Raw genomic sequence first — 24,737 nt, 5'->3', positions numbered from 1 at the left:
CATTTTATACATTATCTCAAAAGGAGCATTTATAATGATTCATACAGAAATCGGTTCTGAATTAGTTTATTTTCATAAAAGACCAATATTACAGGTGCATGGAAATCATCTGACAAGTGAAAATGAATATACATATTATTTTACATTTCAAACTTTCAGTTGTTACAGTATCAGGTACATGAAAGTGGTTTTAAGGGACAAAGGTGAATTAGTCCTCATGAAATAACCGAGTGTTGAATTATGATTAGTTTAGATTTTAATCATTATCACTTCACTCAGAACATTTAACTTGTGAAAAGGCAAGTTCCAGGTTCCTCACTGAAGCAGAAGGTTCATATTAATACAAGAATAAATCCTATTCTGACCAACAGACACATTAACAGTGATAAAGAGCCATGTTTAACTTTCACTTCATGACACAATGCCAGTCAATAACTGAATTAGAAAAAATTTATTTAAAAACTTTTGCATTTCTTTGTATCCACCTCAGACAATCACATTTCCTGTCAGATCCATGTTTGTTGATTGCAGTGAGGAGGTGGGTCAAATCCTGGAGGTTCACCCCGGACCGGAGAAGCAGACGGACGGGAGCACTGGTCCGGCTCACAGCTTGGCGTGGTCCTTCAGGATGACCTCCAGCTTCTGACTCAGCATGATGTTCCCTCTCACCTTCAGCTTGCCAGAGAAGAACGCCTGGCGAACACAACAAACACACACACACACTTGATTCCTCACAAGGTCTCTGCTCGTCTGTCTGTTAACATTAAGTGCACCGGGTGAAGGAAGCCAGAGCGCCCGCGGCTCAGACTTCACACAAACCGAACAGCAGCGAGCCTGGACTCCGGCGAGGAGGGAATAGCTCGGCCATTGTTGCTCTGGCAGCTGAGAAATGAAATGCTGTTGGTTCACATCTGAGAGCTGCAGCAGTAACGTCTCTTTAACAACGAGCCAAACCAGTGAGGATGAGCTCTGTGGTTCCCAGTTTAAAAATCGATCAAGCCGGCGCAGCTAGGACAACGACCCGAGTCCCTTTCAACTCCAGAAACTAATCTTTCATCGACAGAGCGGCTGGGAAAGACACGACCTGGGGGATCTGCACGACCCACACACAGACCCCCCACACACACAAACACGCACGCACACGCACACGATGAGATGCTACAGCCATAACAAGCAGCGTGGGTTGATCCCCACTGAGAGCTCTGTGAACTCGGCTGTCATCTCAGATCTGAAGAGACTTTTTCAAAGACACTTTCACTTTAATTAAAAAGTTTAATACGAGGAACAGACGACAGGGTTTATAAAAGATGACATTTGGTTTTTAAACTACTTGTTTCCTCGGGGCCCTTTTCTGCCTCTGTTTGTGAAACTTACTTTAAAATGCTACATGTGAGCTTAAAGAAAAGTGAATATCAAGGATTTAATAGACTTTAGAAAGATGGACGACATGTCGGCCTAAATACACGTTTAATACGTTTTTGTCTAAGACAGTTTCTGTAGTTCTAATCACACTGGTGTAAAAAGTGTTATTATAACTTTGGTTTTAATTAGTTATTTGATTGTTTGAATTCAGGTAGTTTCGGGGGGGCAACATGATTGACAGCGGAACTGATTCACAACCGGTCGAGCGTGTAACGCCTGGACGGTGAAATATATATATATGTAAATATTGTATTTTACACATTTAAATTTTGTGTGGTTTCTTAATGCAGTATAATGCACATATCTTTACATACCTCTTATTCTTAAGTATATATTACATATTTATATAAATTCTACTTCTCTACTTCTTTACGCAACTCTATTAAAACCCAATTTCCCCTAAGTGAGAACGCAGCAGCTTCCTGTCTCTCACCTTCTGGGGGTTGAGCTTCCCCTGCACCACCTCCATGAAGTCCTCGTCGGACACGGTGAGGGTCACGTCCGTCTTCCCGCTGAACGGGCCCTCGTGCACGCAGCCGCTGCCGTTCTTCAGATCGATGGCTACAGGAGAGAGATGATGTTAAATCACAACCCGCTGACCGAGCTTCACTCCCCCCCGGGGTCGGCCGGGCTGCGGCCCCCTCGCCTCCACGTCCCATTTCCGGCTCTGGAGTTTTTAGTCGGTCATTAGCTCGGATTTTGTCCTAGTTTTCACGGGTTGTTTGTCAGCTCGTTAGCTAAATGTCATTCTGGGTCAAATTATCTCGTCGACTTTGCAGCTCACACTCGTGTTTCAGCATCACGAGCCAGTGTCGGAGCAGATCACGTTTTCTGACTGATTCTATAATAGATCAGTAACACCTCCAACCTCCTGACTCTCAGTGAGTTGCCTGTGTGGATATTTGAATTTGCAGTGAGGGTTGTGGACACACCGAGATTAATTCATATGAGCATATATAGAACATTCCCCCCCCCCCCTTGGCTAAGAAACATGATTCCAAGAGTAGAGTCCTGAATTATCACATGTATATGAAATGGACATGATAAATGCTCTTAATCCTGACGTACCACAAAGTCCCTCTGGGCTCCTAGTCGCTCTATTTCTGTTCCTACGGTTTTATATTTTGGGTTTCATGATGCTGCCCCTTAATTCACCAATAAATCAGCTAAACACTATTCTTGTAGTCACATATGTAGATGGAGATCATTCAAGTTTGCATGAAAGTGTTTCAGGCTTTCAAAAAGTTAAATTTAAGACATAATTTGAGACCTTTTTAGGACCATAATGAATAACATTTAAGACGTGGGACAAGAACGTTAGATATTAATATCAAGGTCCAGGAATGACTTTGACTTCTCCGTATTGAAGATGAGAAGGAGAAGCCTCACAGAGAATCACCCTGGCAAAGACAGATATCGCCATCACCTATTTGTTCGTCCTTTTCTTACATCTGTTTCTATTCAGATCTGTTCCTATTAAAATGATCCCTCTGTGTTTATGTTACAGAGATAACCACATCCCGAACGTGAAACAGACTTTGACCCAGCAGTAGCAGCACATCTGTATCGTGGGACAGTTCTATCTTTCTCATACAACAAAGACCCAGAATCCGTGTTCATTGTGTTTGTGCAGCACTTACTCCACTGTGCCATGGTCTTTCCGTCTTTAGTGATCTCCCAGCCGAACACAGCGTTCACCTTCTTCACCAGCTCGGAGCCGAGGTCCTTCACACGGCGGCCGATCTCTGCAAACACCAGCTCGCTCTGAAGTCCTGCTCCCTGCGTGGAGCCAAACACACACACACACACACACACACACACACACACACTCGATTCGATGCTTCAACAGGAGTTTGTCTCAATTATGGGAAGAAGAGCGATGGAGGCTCAGAGGGAACGACAGAATCTGATCATAGGAAAGTGAAGGATTGTTGATGAACTTGCTTGACTGAGACTTTCTGGAGACTCATCTGACGCAGGGTGTAAATCCACGTAAGCTCCTGACAACACGACAGCGTCCGTCTCCTTCACCTGGACCGGAGAGAAGAGGAGGGGTCAGGACGTCAGGAGGGGGACACTCACATTCTCACTCACTCATCTGTTACAATGGTTTGAATCCAACACTGACTTTGCACTGGATGTGAATCCTGTTGCCTTCCTTCCACATCTCGGTCTGCAGAGACTGACCCGGCAGCACCGGCTTCACAAAGCGAACCTGAGAGACACAAGACAGTGGAGTCAACGGATCTCTAATTCAAGGGTTTCATCAAATTCAACTTGACTTGACGAGTCCAAAGTGTTTGACCATCCTCACACTGTATATGCCACTATATATATATATATCATGTATATTGTATTTTACACTATATCTGTAGAGGAGAGTAGTGCCTGTCCACAGATACTCCCTCCTCCACATGCAGTACACAAGGTCAGGTTCTAGATAAAGGGCCGACCAACAGCACATTGTTGTGTCTACACTGAGGGACTCATATCTAACTCAGATGCTCCAGAGAGAGAGAAACTCTCACCAACTCTTTAACGTATGACACCAGTGGCAAGACGTAAGGACACAATGTGATTTAGGAATGCATGCTTCAGGCTGAACTGTCCAATAGGATGCAAACACCTTCATGTAACATAGAGAGTGAGAGCAGTGAGAGTCATTCATGGTTGTGCTGTGAGAATGGGTGACGCGAGTGGAGAGAGAGACACTGGGACGCTGTGGGAGAGTTCCTCGATGCATCAGGTCGACATTCAAACCTTCCAGAAAAACTTCCAGAACAAATCGGTGTCACAAACAGGATCTCAACCCAGCAAGGAATCGGTAAGTTGCTATTTTAAATTTATTCTTTTGATTTGCCTAAATGTGTCAGAGCAGGACATTTCTGCAATTTTGACTGGAAAACAAAAGCATCGAAGGCCAGTGTGTGTGTGTGCAGGGGAGATGTGTGTCGTCTCTTCTGCTCAACGAGGCTCAAGTTGATCTATCTGAATGAAAACTGAATGAGCAGAAATGAAGGAAGTGAACTGAGCTCTAGTGAAAATTGGAGTTTGTATATTTATAATGTCATGATGCACTGTGTGCTGAGTCAGTGCTAAATCTGTTTACTAGTGGTCGGTTAGTTATGACCGGGCATAATAAGCTACCTGGTTACATCCTGACTTTGGTGTAAGCTGCAGTTTGCAATGAGCCTGCGCCCGTCGGGAACGATTAGAAAAAGAGGGGGTTGTTGACACAGAGGGACCCACCTGAGGTTTAAACTATAGAAAAGAGGTTTTTGAAGTAGTGTGAAGAGGCCTGGTTCGTTTGAATCAATAACGTGGATAATCTGCTCTGTGTCCTTTGGGAAAAAGAGGAGGCTCCACTTGAATTTCTGATCCCATAGTCGAGGAGTTGATGGTTTTAAGGGTGTTTCCACAAGGCAAAATACTTTCTGAGTTTTTGTTTAAAATCCTTAAAGTTTGCCACCACTGATTTAGTAAAGCATAATGTAACTGTGGAGCCCCGATGCTGCAGCAGTGTTTAATGAACGTTTAAGTGAATGTTTGTGCTTTTTGAACTGATGTGAATATGTTAACAAGGGAAACAATGAGTCCACAGCTGAGGTTACAACTAAACTGTGAAAAATGTGTTTATAAAATGAAATAAGGCAAATCGTAAAGCAGCGCAAAAGTGTCAAGTAAATAAAACTAGTCCACCTGTCTGAAGCAGTGTTTTCCTCCAGAATGCCATCTGGAGTCAAGGCAGATAAAAAGAGAGACTTTCAGAATGTTGAGTCTTTAACTGTGATCACGTGTGAATGGACTGACTGAGAAAATTAAAACAATTTATGAGTGAGATTAAAGAAACTAAAGCAGATGAAGTCTTATTCTGTTCCACAAAGATCAGTGATAACATGTTCCTGATGAATAAATGTTCGAAAGTTTCAAAAGAAAACACGATGATGATAAAACACCTACAAGATAAACAAGAAAAACCTCTTGATCTTGACCACTTCCCAGTAGTTTTTCCTTACTGGTTGAGGGTTAAGAACAGAGGCTGTTGCACCTTGTTAAAGCTCCATGAGACAAATTGTGATTTGTGAATATTGGCTGTACAAATAAAAAGGGATTGATTGATTGATTGATTGAAACATCCTGTTGGAGACACCTCGTCATGCTTATCTCCTGTCCTTGGTAAGATTGACTGTCTCTGGGCTGTGGCTCCCAAGAGAGAAATAAATAAATAAAAGAAGAAGAAAGCTAAATTCCCCCATTGTTAATATCATGATTATTTGGTTCATGTCCTCCATTCAGTTTAGCATATCTTGAACATTTCTGCCACTCAGCACACAGCAGCCGCTTGTCAATCTGGCTATTGAATGACCATCCTCAAGACCCCACCTAATCTAATCACTCCCCACATCTGGACCCAGATACTCTTCTTCCTTTGATAGATGAAAATGATGAAAATGACCGTGCTGTGGTTATTTAACCAGAGTCCAGACTGGTTTCAGACACCAGTACCAAACTCTGGTTTCATCGCTGAAGCTCTGATTTGTACATTGTTCCACCTTCTGCTCTCCCTGATGCATCAAGTCTACATTCAAATCACCAGCTGCTGTCTGAGTTCTCCTTTCACCAGCTTCCAGAAAACTTCCATAACACTAAGTAGTTTATCAAGTATTAAACCCTGATAGATTAAAACTCTGTGAAGCGACCACGTTCCAAAAGATTGTTTCTATTTAAAAATTAAAAAGATTAAAATTGAAGAGGTCAATTGGGGTCATGCAAGCACATTTTTTCATTCTTACTCTAATGCTCTGTTATTTTATTCTTTGAACTCTGGCCGTATGAAGAGTTGGATAAATTTAAATTCTCTTGATGGGTAAATCTGGTATTCATCAACCTGGACCATGTGTTTATAGATGTGTAGATAAATGGAACTTAATCTTGGGGACTGTCACAGTCGCCCCATAAGGTGGAGCCCCTGCCGTCGTGTCCCGGCTGGAGGTGGATTCTATCGACTGGACCGATTCCAAAGGTTGTTCACACCATTCAATCAAACAACCACATGTATAAATGTAGGATCCTGGTTAAAAGACTCCCAGTAAAGGCCACACGTTTGTTATCATTAGTTATTTGCCTCCTATTTGTGTGTTAATTCATTAGAATGTTACCATCGAGGAAACGTGACTGTTCAGTCTCTTTAACAGTGTCGGTCGTTGAAGCACCACATCTTTAATATGAAACATCTTGTCAAAAACAAATGGCTGTAACAGTCTGGGAAATGACGGGAGGACATCACACAGTGGAAAGTGAAGGTTGCTTTCCTCAAACTTAATTTTCCCCAGATTCACAAGAGTTGAGCGTGTTCAGAAAACCAGTTCTTTCACTTGCACACCTGATGCTGTGCAAGGACGAAGACTTATTATGTGCACGGGTAGGTGCAACTGAGGATGTTAACCTGGAAAACCACATGGATAAAGTCCCCAGAGATGGTTTTTCAGCTCGTCAAGGCAAAAACACATCATCAATTTAAAATCAAACCTGCTCGTACACGTGGTTCCTGCATGAGCCCCCCCCCAGTGCTGACTCACCTTGATGGCCTTGAATCTAGACGGGTCATTGTCAGCAAAGTGCTTGAGGACGTGTCTCGCGGCGAAGCCAAATGAGCACAAGCCATGAAGGATCGGAGCCTTGAAGCCTGAACAGAGAGCAGCAGCTTTAAATACCGAACGTCCGTACACGTCACAGAGATTTATTCTGGATCAAGATGAATTAACGTCCCTCAAATCAAAACAGTAACAAAAGTTTGATGCCGTCAGCCAAAATTGAATGTTGTGTTACTTTGAATGAAAGTGTGGATTTCTCTGGGTTTAAATGTAAGTACACAAATCACCAAAATACATAACTTTCACATTTGTAGACGTTTTAATGAAGATTTACATTTGATATATTTATGAAAAAGACACATGAAGCCACAACAGATTAGCCCACACTCACCTCCCATGGCAGCAAAGCTGGGATCGATGTGAAGAGGGTTCCAGTCGCCGCTCAGCCGGTACAAGGCAGCCTGGCACCGCAGGGGAAACGCACATTAATCTATATCTAATTCATAAACCACTGAACTTTTCATACACAAATGTGGAATGAAATTAAATTATAATCTAGGCAACAGAAGAGACACCTAAAATAAGAATAGCTTTGAAGTGATAGTCATTTAAATCGCTCAGGGGATTTGGGTTTCTTCTTTATTCTCCTGTTCAGTTTTTTATTCTGCTGCACACACACTGTCAGCATTCTGTTTTTTTTTTTTTTTTAAAGTCTGGCTGTATGAAAACCTTGTTCAACGTTTTGCTCTGCCATCGCATTTTGTCTAAATCTTTAAGGTTATTACAGAGGTACAAAACAATACGTTCTGTTTCCACCCACGCTTTATCAATGCGGCTGATTTATTCCGCAACTAAAACCCACACAGACACTCACTTGGTCTCTGGTGGTGGAATCAATCACCACAGCATCTGGTGCCCGCTGAGGTGGTGACGCAGCAACCTGGACAAAAAACACAAACATTAAGAGGCAACGATTTATTTACGATGTCTTATTTTCATTCGATTCGATTTTCCGCAGTAAAGTGAATTTTTACTTTAGCTTTGTCTGAGCTTCTCTTCCCTCCGAAGCCTCCGGCTCCGACCACGAACACTGAAAACTGGTTGAAGCACAGCAGCTCCCCGTCGCTGTAGGTGCTCACTGCAAATCAGCACAACGGCGGAATTCAGACTCAAACTTTGGTAGAAGGATTCAGAGCCTCCGCTTGTGTAACAGTAGCAAGTAACAGTGGAAAAGTTCTTTAAAGAATATTCAACAATCAGTAAAAATACATAGAAGGTAACTAATAAGTAATTTGTCAGCAGAGGGCCGTTTGTAAGTGGTTCATTATTTTGTATACTTATTTTTACTGCAGCACTAATGTGTGATCAGAATATTGACGTTGCAACAAATTGAAATTACATAAAATTGCATTATATAATATATAGTAAAGTGATCCTAAATCATTCCCTGATTTCCAAAGTAAATACTTAAGTGTTCTTGAATAGTTTTGTGCCTTCTTTAATAGACACAATGAGATGAGAGGCGCTCCTGTTTCTTGGTATCTTGAGCACAGGCCTGAGGACTCTCATGCATCCGAGCTAACGCAACCAGCTTCAGGCTTCGGGCTTCAACACTGATCAATAGTCAGCGAAGGCCAGGGAAGAGAAAGACTGCCTGTAGCAAATAGTGATTCTGATTCTGTTTTGGGAGGAAGGGAAGCATTTGTTAAGCCAAAGAATTGAATTAATATGAAGTGGAAAGTAATAGAAGAGGAAAACGTTGATGTATTGGTGAAAACTCGGAAACTGAACTTTAAGTAGTTCAATTCTGCCATTAAATATTTGAGTTTTGCCAATAGTATGTGATTTTCATTGAGTTTGAGAATTTCCTCTTACTCTATAAGTACAGGGGATGGTGACTTAAGAGATAAAAAAGTGCCGTAAATAATCAGTAATTCTGACTTTCCCTGGTAATCACACTGAGGAGAGAGGAGAACACGTGCCTCAGCCTCACAGCACATTTACAGTGAGCAGAGAGCAGGAGGAAACAGCCACATGAGGGTAGACAGTGAATAGACTATCAGCAGGAATGCATGCGTCTGCACAGTGTCACTGTGATGGGCCAGGAAATATCCAGGGAAAGTCTTTACTCTGGAAGGATCGCAGATGCTGACTGGTTTGGTGTGTGTCAAGAAATTACATAGATTTGATTTTACCTCCTCGGGAGGCGTCAGGTCCCATGTTATTTGTTTTAAGTCGGATTAATTATAGATCCGAGTGGTTTTAATATCATCCATCTCTATGGAAATGTCAAATAGAAATATGGGCCCCTTCTTATTCCATTATTTCAATCCCTGCAGACGCAGACTGAAAATTAATTTTCATTAACTCAGCCTGAGAGGCAACTTTCAGGATGAGACACTTAAGTGATGAAAACAAATGAATTTGAAATGATTATGCAACACGATAAAAGTTCTGTCCGCTAAAACGCAGAGAAACTCACCATCCAAGAGGATGAGGGCTCCGGAGCCTTTGTCCAGCACGTCTGCTATCGTCGCCTGAGAGGTTAGTTCACCTAAAAAATATGTTGCACCCATTTACTTCCACTTTAACTATGTCTCATAACTTAATCTAGCATCTTCTTACAACAGTAAACTATTAGACATTAATCTGAGTAAAATGAATTAACATAGATTTCATTATGATGTAAAATCTACATTAAATTACATGCAGATAATGAGTACAGAAAAAATACCTGATGTTGGCAGAGGTTTGTAAAGCTCGAGATACTGCTCTCCATGCAGAACCTGACGCAAAACATCAGAACAGCTGTGATATATAATCACTCCCCAGTCTAGAAGCCTCATTAGCATGAGAAGCATGTGCATTACAATTGTTAAAGAGTGCGTGGAATGTGCCATATGGAATATGCAAATGTTAATATACAAATACAAATGTCACACACATACACAAACAGACATTTCAGAACATTCTGAATTATACATTTGTCTTCTAACCTGTGTGAAATCTATGTTGAGTCCAGGGATTGAGGCCAGATTCATCATCGCTGCCTGGGAGGGAATGACCCCAAAGGTGGGCAGGCAGCTAAAGTCAGGATCGCCTTCATACAGGAACCTACGTGAGAATGTTAGTGAAAAATCCCACCTTTATAGGAACAGTTCATATTCACAGATGGCTGCACACGGCCTGTGTTTGAAAGCCTGGATAGTGTTTTTTAGTGTTATCATATCGTTGACTTGTCAGGCCCCCTGAGGCTGTTACACTCAGTAGCACACACACACTTCAATACACACCTGAGATGGTCTGGGTCCTTGGTCGACATGCCGACCCCCAGTGCGTAGAGGATACACTGAGTGTGGGTGAAGCTGAACGTGGTCGCCTCCATTTTCTGTCCCACTGCCATTGCCTGAGAGGAGAGGAGAGGGAGAGGAAGGGAGAGGGAGGAAGAGGGAGGAAGAGGGGAGGGGAGGGGGAGGATTTTAGTGTTGACTTTGAGAGCAGGACATTAGAAAGTTATCCTTTAATTTAGACAGAGAAAATGAATGTGCAATTTTAAGGGGTTGGAGAAAAGTAATAAGGTTCACCTCATGGTGGATTAGCTTGACAGCTCAACCTCTGAATACAAATGCTTTAAAAAACATTACATGCACAGTCAGAGTGAAAACTGGGAAGCACCAGATGGACAGAACATAGACAGTGAAGGAATAAATAAATGGTGTGTTTGTACAGCACCTAAAAGAGGTGATAAAGTAAAAAGAGTGAATAAAAACACAGAGTGATTAAAACGTAAGGACAGGTCCACAATTTTTCAGTCAAGCCAAACCCTTATTAGAGATGTTCCGATACCAGCATCACAAACGCTTCTGATACAATAAATGACGGGTCGGGCATTAGTCAGTACGCAAATCTATGTTCAGATTAGATATCACATCTTTTAAGTATATTCGTTTAAACGAGATGAAACTGCAATTTTATTTTCCCAGATATCACAGCTTTTAGCAGTTTCATTGCACTGGTACTGCCACTGGCAAGTACTGGTTTTTGAGCAGCAAAAAAAAAAAATGGTATTTCTGGTACTGCGGCATTAGCTAGAGCTTTTGCAAAGGTGTCAGCATTTTGACAATATTTCAAAGTCCCAGCACGAGAAAAGCAGCCAACTGTACCCTGTGACCTCAGTTTCGAGGGCTGGCACAATTAGTTTCTAATTACAACACTAGCAATCTCATGAAACATTGGAAGAACCCTTTCCATGCAGGGTCAATAGCATACAACTGATAAAATACATCAGAATTTTTCAATCTTAGAAGATATTTTTGAAAAAGCATCTTAGGAATAAAACATCAGAATCCGTGCAGCTACAGAGTTGAGAGGAATCTGCAGTTCAGAAACGTTCCCCTGAGCAGAGCAAGCAGAGGCAGAGCTTTGTGAGTGATCAGCATATTTTTAAGGCAAACCCTGAAATTGACTTGTGGCCAAGACGGAGAGGCCAGAAATTGGGCATGACACGTTTGATCGGTGCTCACTCAAACATCTTAACAGAACATCCTAGTTATCAATCGTTAACGACCTTAATGACTTTTAAAGCTCCAGAGCCTGTCAATGTTTTGTAAATGTTTTAAAACCCGGATTTATCCCAAACTACGATTCTCTGACAGAACCTGCTGAGGATTCAAGACTCCAACTGATCAGGAAATTCCATCTTAACTCCCACTCAATCTAAAGCAATCTTAATTTCTGTACAATTTCTATGACATTCATGTTCATTTGTCTTTGATTATATCTTTTCATCTTTACACACACCTAGATCAGAACAGACTATACAAACTTTATAGTTTAAAAATAAAAATAAACGTGATGGTGCCCCTAAAATTCAGATTAAATTCATAAACAGGACAAGATGCCTATAATGTCATATACAATATGAAAATAAATATTGTTATAAGGGATGCCAGGGCACAGTCTAGTTAAAGCCTCCATGTCAAGCAGCGTCATTGAATCTGATAAATTACTTATAGATATTTCCTACTCAAATATCCCACACAGCACAAACCAAACAGACACATCTATCATCATTAGATTCAATGTAGTCCGACAGTTATTCATCTGTCAATTGTCATTTAATCCACCACTATGTCGAGCTATTGTTATAAATAAAATATGATTCCACACAATGTGATTCACGCTCTGCATAACACGACATCTGAGGTCAAAAACCATGAGCAATAGTTAAATTAATACGTAGGTTATAATGTTCACTTTTAGTTTTAACAGTTTTAGAAAAAGTGTTCATTCAACTGGATGATTTTTTTTTTTATGCTTTCCAACTGTGTCGAGTTACAAAGAAAAGGATTATTTAGCAAACTGCAGCCTTCAAACGATCAAACAGTAAAATTAACACTTGTGTTTAAAACCTGTTTTAGTGTTAAGGATTGTTCAACCTCTGTGCAGCGAGAGAGCTGCGTGACATGAATGCATACACACCAAAGCTCCACTCAGAGCTAAGTTAGGCGAGGACACATTGATGTTTGTCTTGAGGCTACATTGTGGCGCTGTTCCAAATCTGCAGTCCAGATAAAAACACAGACACACACACAGACACACACACAGTCCCAGTGGAGAGGATGGTGATCTGTATGACTGAAAATCACTTAACATTTGAAGGACTGAGCCATGATACTACTGAAGCAGGTCAATGAGATCTGTTAACGTCTCACTGGGTGTAAAACAAATGATTTCCTGCAAAAGTGAGTCACATACTTTTTTTAGAAAAGACTAACCTACATACATGTCGGCTCTACATAGACCTAAAGATGTGCGCTAATATTAAATAATATTTACTGTGGAGTATTATTCATTCCTAACCTGGTGGCTGGCTGCAGTATCGGTATCATAAATCCAGCCTCCTCTATGTTAGTGTTTAGTCAATGATTGCTCATGATATTTTAGATAGATCTTATCACACAGAGTATTAATTTTTCGGGCTAATATGGTTTTAATTACACTATAAAATCGCAGTGAAACATCATTCTTGACAGCTGAGATTGACTCGTGATTGGTCGACTGCGTATATTGACTCAGATTAAACCATCATTCATTAAACTTTAATTAGTGTGGTCTGAGTTTAATCAGCCGGTTCTTTTTTTAATGTGGTGATTCAGGACAACAATTTGTAAATATTTAGGGAAATGAAAACATAAAAGGACATTTGAGGACTATTACTATCACAGATACACATCAGACATATGTACGATCGTCCTCACAGAAAGTGGGTGGCTGTTTCTGTGGATAATTACTCGCTCTTATGCATTTATAATTTTATTCAAGCAACTCAGCCATGTGTGAGCTTTAACCAGTTCACTTTCTGTGCGTCAGTGACAGGGAACACGGTGAAATGAAGGAGCATCCATCCAGGGAGCCATTGCAGCACCATTGTGCTCCAACATCTTTTATACGTAGCACTTTAAAAGCTAATCTGAGTCGGCACTTGTCTGGTGCATCACCATCTCATATTTACAGGACAAATCAAAGTACTTGCGTCCGTTGCAGGGGTTTTGTCGGGAGGGTTATTATGGTCTGTGACAGTGTGGTGGTATTAAAAGAGTCATGGGCTGCCATGTTTTGAAACAGTCAGAGGTTACAGCTCCGCACAAGTCATTATCAGTCAACCGATACAAACACCACCACGGCCTTTGATGGAGTATGAGAGAATGAGCCTGAGTGCAACACTGAGGGCCTTGATAATAATAGTGGTGGTGGAAATTAGGTTTTAAAGTTCAGGGATCAAAAAACAATGAAGGAGTAGAGAAAAAGAGGATCATATGAGACCAAGTGTGAACGCATGACGGGAAACCAGGAGAGCTGCAATGGCCTAGAATTATTTATTAACATTTTCATTAGTGCAACCAAAGCAGGCTGTTATAACAATGCCTCTTGAAATAATTTATTAAACTTATGTAACTTGGACCAAAATAAGATGGATAAAATGGATGGATAAAATTACCAAATTTTTCAAACTTTAATCAAACTAACTGGTTAATTCAAGTTTATTCAGGGTTTTACTAGAACTTGCCCATTGTGAGTTGATGTGCTTCCTTATAACTGTAGCAAGTAGCGGAGGTGGTGTTTGCTGCAGGTCTGATTGATGCTGACTGGAACCCCAGAGAAACGGATTTGACATGTTCAAACAAGCCACTGACTCAACAGTGGATGGAATTTAATAGGTGTGTAAAGTCTCCCAAAAGCCCAGCACAAATACATTTCTCAACTGGTACTACAGCTTACAGCAGGCAAGAGAAGATATGGGGAATGGGGAAGACTTCAATCGAATCGCTGACCTTATGGTTAGAGAACAACCCGCTCTACCCCTCAGCCACAGCCACCCAATTACTGTCAGACGATAGAAGCAGTGGCACTGTACTCACAGGATTGATCCCAGAGGTCGAGGCCACAGCAGCTGTTGGATTTGCATCGACTCCTTCCTCCGACTCGACTTGAGACAGCACCGCCACCATCGAGCTTAGAGACTCTGCACAAAAGGTTGGAGATGGCAGATGAGTGGAACAGCACCAGAAATACAGGAAGCTGGGGTCACATCGAAATAATTCACCATTTACAACTTATGAATGTGAATCTCTGATGCCACGGATCAAGTAGGAAGACATTTTTATAGCATTCAGCCACAAGGGGACAATACAGATGCTTTTGCTTCACTTTTGGGAAGCCGTCATGTCAGCGATCTTTACATACAGTCTTTGGTTAAATATGAAGCTTCTTTGAGCCTCCAGTTAGCTTAGCTTAGAATAAGTACTTAAAGAACCTTTAGCATGTCAACAGTACATATCTCAAAACAGATTAAATCATTCTTGCTGTTCTGGGTTTGTCCCCTCATGGTGGAATGTGCTTATTGCAAGTCACTTTGGATAAAAGCGTCAGTTAAATGTAACGTAATGTGACGACAGATGAGAAAACGATGAACAGAAGCAGAGAGAGACTGAGAAGACCACAGCTTCTGATGAACATTACTCAGTGGCAGCAGTTACAGAAGAGAGGCAGCAACACGTCTCTGTAATAAGCTACAAACGAGGAGGCACAACAGAGCCATGCTAATGAGTCCAGCTTGCACCCAGTGGGACTGCCGCCCCTGTTCAGTTAATGTTAGCACTGCTGCCCTTTCTCCAAATGTAAATCTGAGGGATGGAGGAGGTGGAGAGAAGTAATACTCATTCACCACCCTCTGCTTTGCATGAGACCTGTTGTAAACAACACCGGGCTGGTTCATTCTCACATCTTATTCACCTGCACTTTTCTTTCTGCACCTCATTCACTCCATCTCTTACACTCATCCCTGCAGGCATGCAACTACACACACAGAGCTCATAAACTTGTCTAGGTATGCACTGTACCAAGTACCCTTCTACTTATGCATACGATGGCTCTGAGAAGGTTCAGTCTAGCTATGACTCATCAGGGAGTGAGTCAAACGAGTGTGAAAGCACAGCAGCAAGGTTGTGAGGAGGAAGGGGGCTGTGTTACTCAGTTTGGACTCAAATAGAGAAAATAAGTGTGAAAACAGCCTTAATGGTGTCCAAGCAACAGTTGTACGTGTTTATTGGTTTTATCACATTCACAATACACAAATGAGCGAGCAAGCAAAAGGTAATTTTGTTGACATTTTAATAAGATGACAGGAAGATCTTACCATCACATTTACTGCAAGGTTTATAAGTTAATGTGCGTATGAATTCACATGCAAGTGTGTACATGTATGTGCTTTGGTCATTTATTGTGTGTAAGTGAGTGTGTTTACTTTATACTGACCTTGTACAGATGAAGGCTTGGTGGCGTCTGTGAAATCACAGATTTTGTCCCACTGGTCCCTGACAGCTTCGACATTCATGGGTTGATCCTTCTGTCTCACAGTGCGGCCCTGAGAACGCTCCCAGCGCACTGCACACATGGACACACACAAAGAAAGAGGATGTTACATGGAGAAACTCACACATATTCAGTGTTGATGAACCAGGGGCTAATGCATATCAAAGATGAATACTTAATGCAGGGGAAAATGCACAGTACTCACATTTACCAATCCAGCCTGCACCGACCTGAAAAGGGAAAAGACATGAGCAGATGACCCACAGAAAAAATCTATTACGGATTGTAGGATTATGTCATTAATACTTTTGCAATCTTTTACTTCCTGAAGAGAAAGAGAGAACAGGCTTTTTTCTGGCGTACCTCAAATAGTCCTCCATTCTCTTGACATTGATCATGACAGAGCCAGAGGACCAGTGGAGCCACATACTCAGACTTCAGAGATGCCACGAGGTCTAGATAAAATAAAATACATTCAATGTGGTAAAGTCATCCTTCTTTTTAATCACACGTTTATCACAAGTCTCTGCTTGGTAGTTATATTATCAAAATAATACCATGTTTATTTTTCTTTTTTGGAAAATTACAAAGTCTGATTATCATACAAGCCCAAAGTAGTTTACCTACTGCTACAGAACTGACAAACATGGTTTATTAGTCACCATTTATTCCTTAAAAATTTACCAAAAAGATAATAGATTTTGTTTTCCTTCGTTTTACTATACGTAGGCGGCACAGTGGCGCAGCAGTTAGCCCTGCTGCCTCTCAGCAAGGAGGTTACTGGTTCAACTGGCGCCTTTCAGTGTGAGTTTTCATCAAGTACTTCGACTTCCTCCCACAGTCTAAAGACAAGCAGATCTAAATTGACTGAAGGTGTGACTGTGAGCATTTGTCTCTGTATGTTGTACAAATTAATTTATCTGCAACAGAAGAAAAAAATCTAGGTATTTCTGGATATCTATTACCTTATTACTTCTATTTGAAATAAAGACCTGAACAGTAGTACATGTGGCCCATACTTTCCTGCTAAAGATTTAATACTAAACATAATATGTCTGGTATTTTAAAAAAGAAAAGAAAAGGCATTATGCTGCATGCTAACTGAAATGTTAACCAAGATGAGTTTGTTTAAAAAAACCTGAGTCAGTGAAATGTGGAATCGAGTCATTTTCTACGGTAAGGCTATTCTGTGACAGTTGGTACAGCGTGGTGTGACAGATGCTGTTCGAGGCCAGCACTGCAGGACAACAAAACAATTCCTTTAATTTGTCACCGATACTGCTGTCAACAAGCTGCAGCCACAGAGCGTGAGTAGACATTTATAAATACTGGGTTTATATGGGCTCATGAGACACGTTGATATTTTAGTTTTTACTTTCATAATGTTTATATTCGACACACCGTTTACAGAGTTCAGTGTATGCTTCCTCCATTACCGTCCATCTTGTTTTTAAATGGAAATATGATGTTTCACAATCATACACACTCCCATTTATTTGTGAATATCTAAAAGCACAACCCTAACAGTAAAATAAGGAGGCCAGATCTGTCTGTTTGAATCAGGAGCTGACACATCAAAACTTTTAAAGCACTTACAGGGTGCATGATTTCATCATGGCTGTTGGAACAGAAAAAAACACAGCTCTTGAATATTAGATGACAAATTTGCATGTCAAATGGGAGTGCCATTGCCTCAAATTTTGTAAACCAACATTACATGGGCATTCCATTATCCAGCTGCTCCTTAAAAAAAAATTGTGGTTAAAATCCATTTGGCTATTTTAGCCTCTCCACAAAACATGAAATTTGTTCACCCAAATTCCGAGCGGCACACCACAGTATGAATAATACAAACCAACGGCATGCAATTATTCATGTTGTTTAATCTCTGTGCCTACCTGGGGGCATGATGGTCTCTGTGAGTCGTGACCCTGCAACGGGGGCAATAGTGTTGCAGTGGATGTTGTACTTGCTTCCCTCGATGGCCAAGGTGTTTGCCAGGCCCAGCAGGCCCAGCTTGGCCGCGCTGTAGTTGGCCTGGCCGAAGTTACCATAGATGCCTGCAGCTGAAGCCGTCATGATGATTCTGGCCACAGATAACCCCAGGGAACAAGTCAGTGTTAATGCAAAGTGACAGGCATTGCTACGGAGTAATGGGAGACACAGAAGGTCCCCCACACACATACTCTCACAAAGTGGTACATACTTTTCATGCATGCATAAACAGACCATGTACAGACATGTAAGCACCTAGTCATGTAATGTTCGCCCATTCTCTCTCTCTCACACACACACACAGTACTTTATCACTGATACAGACCTACACGCAGTAATTTTACTTAAACAGTTCACTTGAACAACTGTGAGCACAGGCTATATGCAGAAATAAATGCATGTATGCAAAGCATAAACCCAATGATTGTGCATATCATTTTGCTGGTATTCTCGTGCACAGAGTTCACTGCAGTCTAGCGAACGTAATGAGGTTGAGCACAAATGCGACATTAACTGTAGAGACATCGCCACAGTGGTCATCAGACAACATACATTCTTATACAGCACGCACATACAGTACAGTACACTCCAATGGAACTATGAGAGGATTGGTTTCTCCTGTTATGAGAATTTTCATTTCTCTCGATAGCTTTTCCCTTGAATGCACCATGACCTTTTCATCTGGAGTGAGAACACAGGACATTTTTTATTTTAGATGTGCAAATGAGCATCGCAAATGTAGACTCAAACTACGAAATATTAATTAATGCTGAGGATATTGTGTTACTTCTATTATTTTTGTATTGACTCTTAACCTTTGATATGAAACTAACTGCATTAATTGCATTTGTATTCTATTATACTCTATAGCAAGCTGCTCTTGAACTCGATGTAACTTTTGGCGAAATGTCACTTTAATCTTACGAGCTGGTTCCTTGTCCTATTCATGTCGAACAGCTTGTGTGCACTTATGAATGGAAAATGATACCTGGGGTTGTGTGACCTTCTTCTGCAGATTAAAACTGAACACGTGAAAATCTCAATAGGGCTTTTTCACTTAGCACATTAATGATTCTCCAGAGTCCCTCATTAATGTTATTAGTTCACCCACTTCGGGAAAATGTCTTCTGTTAGAAAAGCCTGTTGACAACTCCCTGAGGATTAAATAACAATCTGTATCGGAGGTCTGTTTGAGTACATAATAGCTTCACCCTCTTCCATTAGGGATTGATGCCGTCTTAAACATATTATCAATACATTTTTGCATGCATCCACACAGACTACAGTCAATACAAATGATCCACTAAATGTTTCTATTCTCACTCAAAGGACTTCTCCAGAGGTGGAGAATCTCAGGCGTGTGGCAAAACACTTTCAATTCTACAACTACAGACCACTGGATATTTTAATTTTTTATAGCTGCACTACTTTGAAGAATGAGACGGGCCTGCACAGACATCTCTGCTGCTTCTTGTGGAGTCATCAGTTTAAATAGTGTTTCAATTGTTCAGAGATAAACCTACAGTGCTGCATAACCAAATTAAATAATTTTCTACATTCGTTGCTGATTTACATATTCATATGAATGTTGGTGTCCTGGGCTTTCATTAGTATGCATACTTTGTGTCATCTTACACAATGAGACCAATGGAGCCAGATAAAATAAATGGTATCAAGTGATTAAAGTAAGAGTCAGAATATGTGTATAATTATGTGAGGGCAGACATGCTTTATATAATCGTAACCTCAAGTGCACATCCTCAGGATGCGCACTTGATACAAATCAAATCAATGATACAAATCATTGGTACCTTAGCTGACATTTTGAATCAAACCTTTCCACACAGCTTTTCATTCCATATTGATATTTTCTTGATTACAATCCAGCAATCATCTGTCTGTTGAGGCAGGATTCTGTAACTTTGTTGAACCGATCAAGTTCCTCCCACGTAATAGGAAGGTGGCACAATTTTTATGCGCGTCAATATCTGTTAGAAGCTCGGCCGGTTACCTGCCAAACTTTTGGGTCTTCATGTGGTTCCAGGCGGCTCGAGTCACCAGGAAGGAGCCTCTCAAGTGAACTCTTTGAATCAGGTCTAAAAGGGAGAGGGAAAGGAACGACACGTTAGAAAACTGTGGATCAGATCCAGCTTACATTAGGGTGTTTAACTCCCACACAGAAAAATCTGTGCTTCAACAAACACAATTAAAGAAAAAATAAAGTCCTCTACGTACAGTATACAGTACAAATTAAATATTATGATAACATGAGATAATCCCAAACACGGTACCAGTTCATCAAAGTGAATGTAATGTATCAGAAATCGTTTTATTACCCCAGTCCAAATCACTCGTCCTGGCAAATGAACGGTCACGGAGGATCCTTGGCAAAGAAAGGCAGGAAAGTATTTTCAGTGTCTGTGCCAAACTTAAGGTTTCTCTTACATGATTACAGTGGCCCATATGTGCAACTGAAAACGAATGGCTGCTCCAAAAACAGATGGCGTGGTTAAATCTAAAAAGTATGATTACAACGATTAAACAACTTACCCAGCATTGTTTACGACAACATCTGAAAGAAAATAGATATTACAAGATTGAATGAATTAGAATTAGAGGACTGAGTATTTAAATTATATAAGTATCAACTCTGATGGTCAAACTATAACCGTGCAATTACAATACACACCTAGTCTTCCAAACGCATCTAGCGCTGTCTGGATCAGTTTTTCTCCATCCTCTACAGAATCTGTATGTGCACAGCAGAAAAATGCAGTTTTAAAAGTGATAAAAAATAATTGAATTATAGGCTACATTTGATCTGTTTGCATATGGGTGTATACCCAAAGTTTGCCTGTTACAGTAACGATATTAGAACTACAGAGTAAGATAAAGCTTGTGAGAAATATTGATTGCACCCAAAAGAGCACCGACAGCCTCGCCTGCTCAATTTGTTAAGCAATGACGTCTACAATTTGATTTTTATTGATTGCTGGGCATAATTGTTTGATAAAAAGCAGATAGAGAGTATTCCAACTTGTATATAAATTAAATATTTGTATCACATCCGCATACAAATCCACAAATTAATGTCATCGGTCAGAGTCTAAAGCAATTTTTGTTGTGAGATGCACAAAGGTGAAAATAAAAAGACACATTTGTCTCCAATAATAGCAAAGAGCTTCATCAGGGAGGCTGTGAGACAAAAATCAATACTGGTTTTGAGTCAAGAAATAAGCAAAATCCTACATGGCAGGCAATAAAGAAAAGAAACAAAAGGAAGGATGTAACAGAGAAGATTTAAAACAACAAGCCAAGACCAAACTTCTCACCGTAGTTCGCCACGGCATTTCCTCCCTTCGCTCTTATCTCCTCCACCACCTTATCAGCGGCTGCAGAACTCTTTCCACCCCCTTTAGTGTCGGCCCCAAGGTCATTCACTTTATTGCAGCGAGAAGAAAAAGATTAGCAATAATGGGGTGGTTAGGAGAACAGTATAGCTAAGCTGATTCCTTGTCAGAGTTCAAGGGCAAGTTCCTTTTATTTTGAGAAAGGCAAATATTTATGCCATCGTCTGCCAGACTGTAGTCTAAAACATTCCTTCATTAATGTGGCAATGAATGCAATATACATTTCTCTATGACACCATGCAGAGGTATAACATGTCACTTTTTCTATGGATGCACCGATCAAACTTTCTCTCCCACTACCAATTTCAATATTTGAAATATAACCCGGGGTTATCTGCTGATACTGAGCCCCTGGGATTGTAGTCAGATCATCTCGATCACCAGATGCTAGCTGTTAGTTGTTGGGACGTGGGCCAAACCAAAAAGTCAAAGTTGGTTTCTGTCTGCTCAGGTAGTTCTTATCACACTGATGCATGTTCATGGATAAAAAAAAATTCCAGTAAGTTTAGTTTAAATAGGTTATTTGATGCTCTGATAAGGGGCTGAGATCTCATGATTGACAGTTGAGACTGGTTAGCGATTGGTCTATCGGAGGAACCTCACCACGATTGCTACTGGGAAAAAGTGCAAGATAGCATCACTCGTATATATAACTGCTTCATTTCTGGGTAGTGGGAGGAAGTGGAGACATGTTGTTTATCTTTATATACAGTCTGTGGTTTTCACTTGGGTCATGTGATGTAATTTACTCATGTGACAAGAATAAAAAAAAACTGCAGCTGTCAGCAGCAAATTATTTGAAGATCGGATAACTGAAAGCTAAACTGATTTAAATACCTTATATCCACCCTGCACTTACCACAGCATGGTCATTGTAACTGCAATTATGAGGCATATTGGGCTCAAAATGAAAATCCTTTATAAATATATAAATAATAAATATCTCCCTAAATATTTACCTACTACAGAGGCACCTCTTTCCGCAAAAGCCAGTGCATATTCTCTGCCAAGGCCTGTTGTGAGAGAGAGAAAGAGAATAATAAATAATACACATAAACCAGTCTCACATAACCTGGAATTATAACATTGTTCCAACTGTAACTTAGTATCATTAGACTTACATAAATAATAGGCTAAACAGAAAAATTGTTATACAATGTATATACTTATATCCTTTCAATAGAAATAGACAGTCTTAAAGACTTTGGGTCTTTAAGTTAAAGACTTTGGGTGAACCCTGAAACAGCCATGTAATAAAAAATGGATGAAAATTAAGGCTTAAGAGGGAATCAGCCACATGTTCATCATCATCCTTTAAAGTGGAAACTAAGAGCAATTTCAAACAGCCATTTTTTATTGGTCAATTTGCACTGAAAGATCTGCAACACCAATATCAAGCAATGTGTTTTGTTGCACTTTTATCTATTATGTTTGTTTTTCTCAGTTTCAATGATTGAAATAAAACTGCGGCAGCAACAGAAACCTTTAAAAACTGCCAGTAAGTGTATATATAATGTGAATCATAAATCTGAAAGCCTTTATTGAAAGTAGGACGAATTTAAAAACAAAAATATAAATAAAACAGAAAGGTCCAAACAGTACAAACAAGGATGTGTGAAGTCTTTAATAATGTTAGTGGCTGTGCAGATTTAATGCATCAAGATAATCAACTCATTTGAGAGTGACAGCAGTTTCTTATTCTGTGTTTCAAGAATATTTGGTACATCTATAGTTTGTGCCATTGTTGCATCAGACTGGGCTGGCAATGACTTAATCAACAAAAACCCTATTCTAGTGAAGGTTTTTTTAAATGCTCCTTTGTGATGAAACGCGGTGAGATGTTTCCGTCCTTGTCTGTGCTCAGGATATAATGGAGACCTGAAATCTGTGACATAACTGTTGTTAAATCTCAACCTGATATCTCACCACAGGAATAACATTATAAGGTTTAGGATCCTTCAGAAGTTCTTAGCTGTATTTAAAGCATTTCATTTGCTGGTTTCATACACACTGAGGGTGAGTGAGCCCATGTTTTTGTACAGGCCACTCACTGTGAGGGTGGATTTGCCCTTTCACACACTTGCACTGGAAAAAGATTAAAAGTCATTGCGTTACATGCACTTTGCTCTCTGTAATCTTCAGATTCAGATGCTGGGACAGGTTTTTCTATTGCTTATGTTAAAACTGTGTATTTTCTAAATAAACACCATCAAATGTGTTTCAGTGATTACGGGGGATTCTTGCAGTGTTTACTTGAACGCCTGTTTCCCCTTGCAGGTGTTTCCTTTGTGTTAGCAAACAGCAAGATACAGATGTTACCTGCTGGGTTGCTAATGCGAGAGGAAAAAAAAAAAAGTTTTAATAATTTGCAGTACACTCTTACGAAATCTCCCCAAGTTAGCATTAGCAGGTTAGCTAACGTCAGAAAGCGTCTCGAGCCTGGTTCTACTCAGATGTTAGCAGCCCTGACAGCCCGGCTGACGCTCAGTGGTGTCTGCGTGGTGACTTTACCTCCTCCGGCTCCGGTGACAAGCACAACTCTTCCCTCGAAAGACAGAGACATCCCCGTGAGGCGGTGTTGTTGTTGTCTGTGTGTGAGAAGAACCAGAGGACACAGGAGAGACTCAGTCCGCTGACAGCTCGAGCAACTTCCACAACTTCCGTATCTCCGAGGGGGCGTGTTCTCGGCCCTGACCAATCAGACAAGTCTTGCTCTGGGACCGTTGATTTTACACACGAGGTTGAGGAGTATGTTTTAAATCTCTGCAGCAACAGTCCGTGTTGTGCATGAACGAACGCAGAAGAACGCGCTCATTGAACGCGTCCAACTTTATGAGAACGATGAACTGAACGCAACTTAACGCCTAGAACTGTCACGTGCCCCACTCCTACCTGTTCACTGACCCTCGGGACATTTCAATATTTTCTCCTCAGGAGAGACGCTGTCTAAATCGAATGCTTTCACCATGTCGTTGCTCAGTGCCCGTAAAATGTCCGCGATTTAGCCTAACCGAAACCAACTAACTGGACTTCGCACTACGTTACCCATCACTCATGGCACACATATGCAGACCAAACAAGCAACGTATTCCAAGTGTTTTCTTCTCTAGCCAGTGTCTCGGCTCCGAACCACACAACTTGGTAAAAGGAAGCTTCATGGATCAGAGATCTGATGAGCCGTGTAGTGAATGAATCTCGAATCTTCTCTCAAAAAATATTTCCCCTCCACACTGGGCTATTCTCTAACAATAGGTTTCATCCAGTATCTAAAAGCCAAAAATATAAAAGTAACTTTTAAGTAAGGCTGTCAAATATATGTAGTAAAGTAGAAAACATTTTCTCTGAAGTGTTTACACCAAGCACATCGTCTTCATGTGCTTAGTTCAGATCGGAAGCCATCTGCCGAAGTGGCCTAGTCGGTAAGGCGTTCGGTCTCGACCCA

General features: G+C 40.7%; 1 protein-coding gene across 1 annotated transcript; it reads right to left on the bottom strand.

Moving 5' to 3' along the window:
• Positions 1 to 50: 50 nt before the first annotated feature.
• On the bottom strand, positions 51 to 23,972 carry hsd17b4 (hydroxysteroid (17-beta) dehydrogenase 4). The gene is made up of 25 exons (XM_062381688.1): positions 23,807 to 23,972; positions 22,255 to 22,308; positions 21,218 to 21,325; positions 20,575 to 20,634; positions 20,436 to 20,457; positions 20,222 to 20,268; positions 19,897 to 19,981; positions 17,789 to 17,976; positions 16,254 to 16,345; positions 16,096 to 16,120; positions 15,834 to 15,962; positions 14,438 to 14,541; positions 10,310 to 10,422; positions 10,013 to 10,130; positions 9,751 to 9,802; positions 9,499 to 9,570; positions 8,051 to 8,154; positions 7,891 to 7,956; positions 7,408 to 7,477; positions 7,002 to 7,108; positions 3,551 to 3,637; positions 3,321 to 3,453; positions 3,063 to 3,197; positions 1,856 to 1,983; positions 51 to 693 (listed from the first exon to the last, which is right to left on the bottom strand). The coding sequence occupies exons 1-25, from the start codon at positions 23,856 to 23,858 to the stop codon at positions 604 to 606; spliced, it is 2,241 nt and encodes a 746-aa protein (XP_062237672.1). The 5' UTR covers positions 23,859 to 23,972; the 3' UTR covers positions 51 to 603.
• Positions 23,973 to 24,737: the final 765 nt, after the last annotated feature.

This window comes from Platichthys flesus, chromosome 3 (assembly GCF_949316205.1).
Source record: "Platichthys flesus chromosome 3, fPlaFle2.1, whole genome shotgun sequence".
NCBI lineage: Eukaryota > Metazoa > Chordata > Actinopteri > Pleuronectiformes > Pleuronectidae > Platichthys > Platichthys flesus.
Note: the sequence above shows the minus strand (reverse complement) of the source record. Positions and strands in the feature narration are given on the sequence as shown.

What these genes read in the sequence shown, in the direction of transcription:
- hsd17b4 (XM_062381688.1), bottom strand. Translation starts at nt 23,858, where the DNA reads ATGTCTCTGTCTTTCGAGGGAAGAGTTGTGCTTGTCACCGGAGCCGGA. An exon ending in GTTGTCGTAAACAATGCTGG is followed by an intron (nt 20,269 to 20,435) that starts GTAAGTTGTTTA and finishes TTCTTTGCCAAG; the next exon opens with GATCCTCCGTGACCGTTCAT. An exon ending in CAGCTTTGCTGCCATGGGAG is followed by an intron (nt 7,109 to 7,407) that starts GTGAGTGTGGGC and finishes CTCTCTGTTCAG; the next exon opens with GCTTCAAGGCTCCGATCCTT.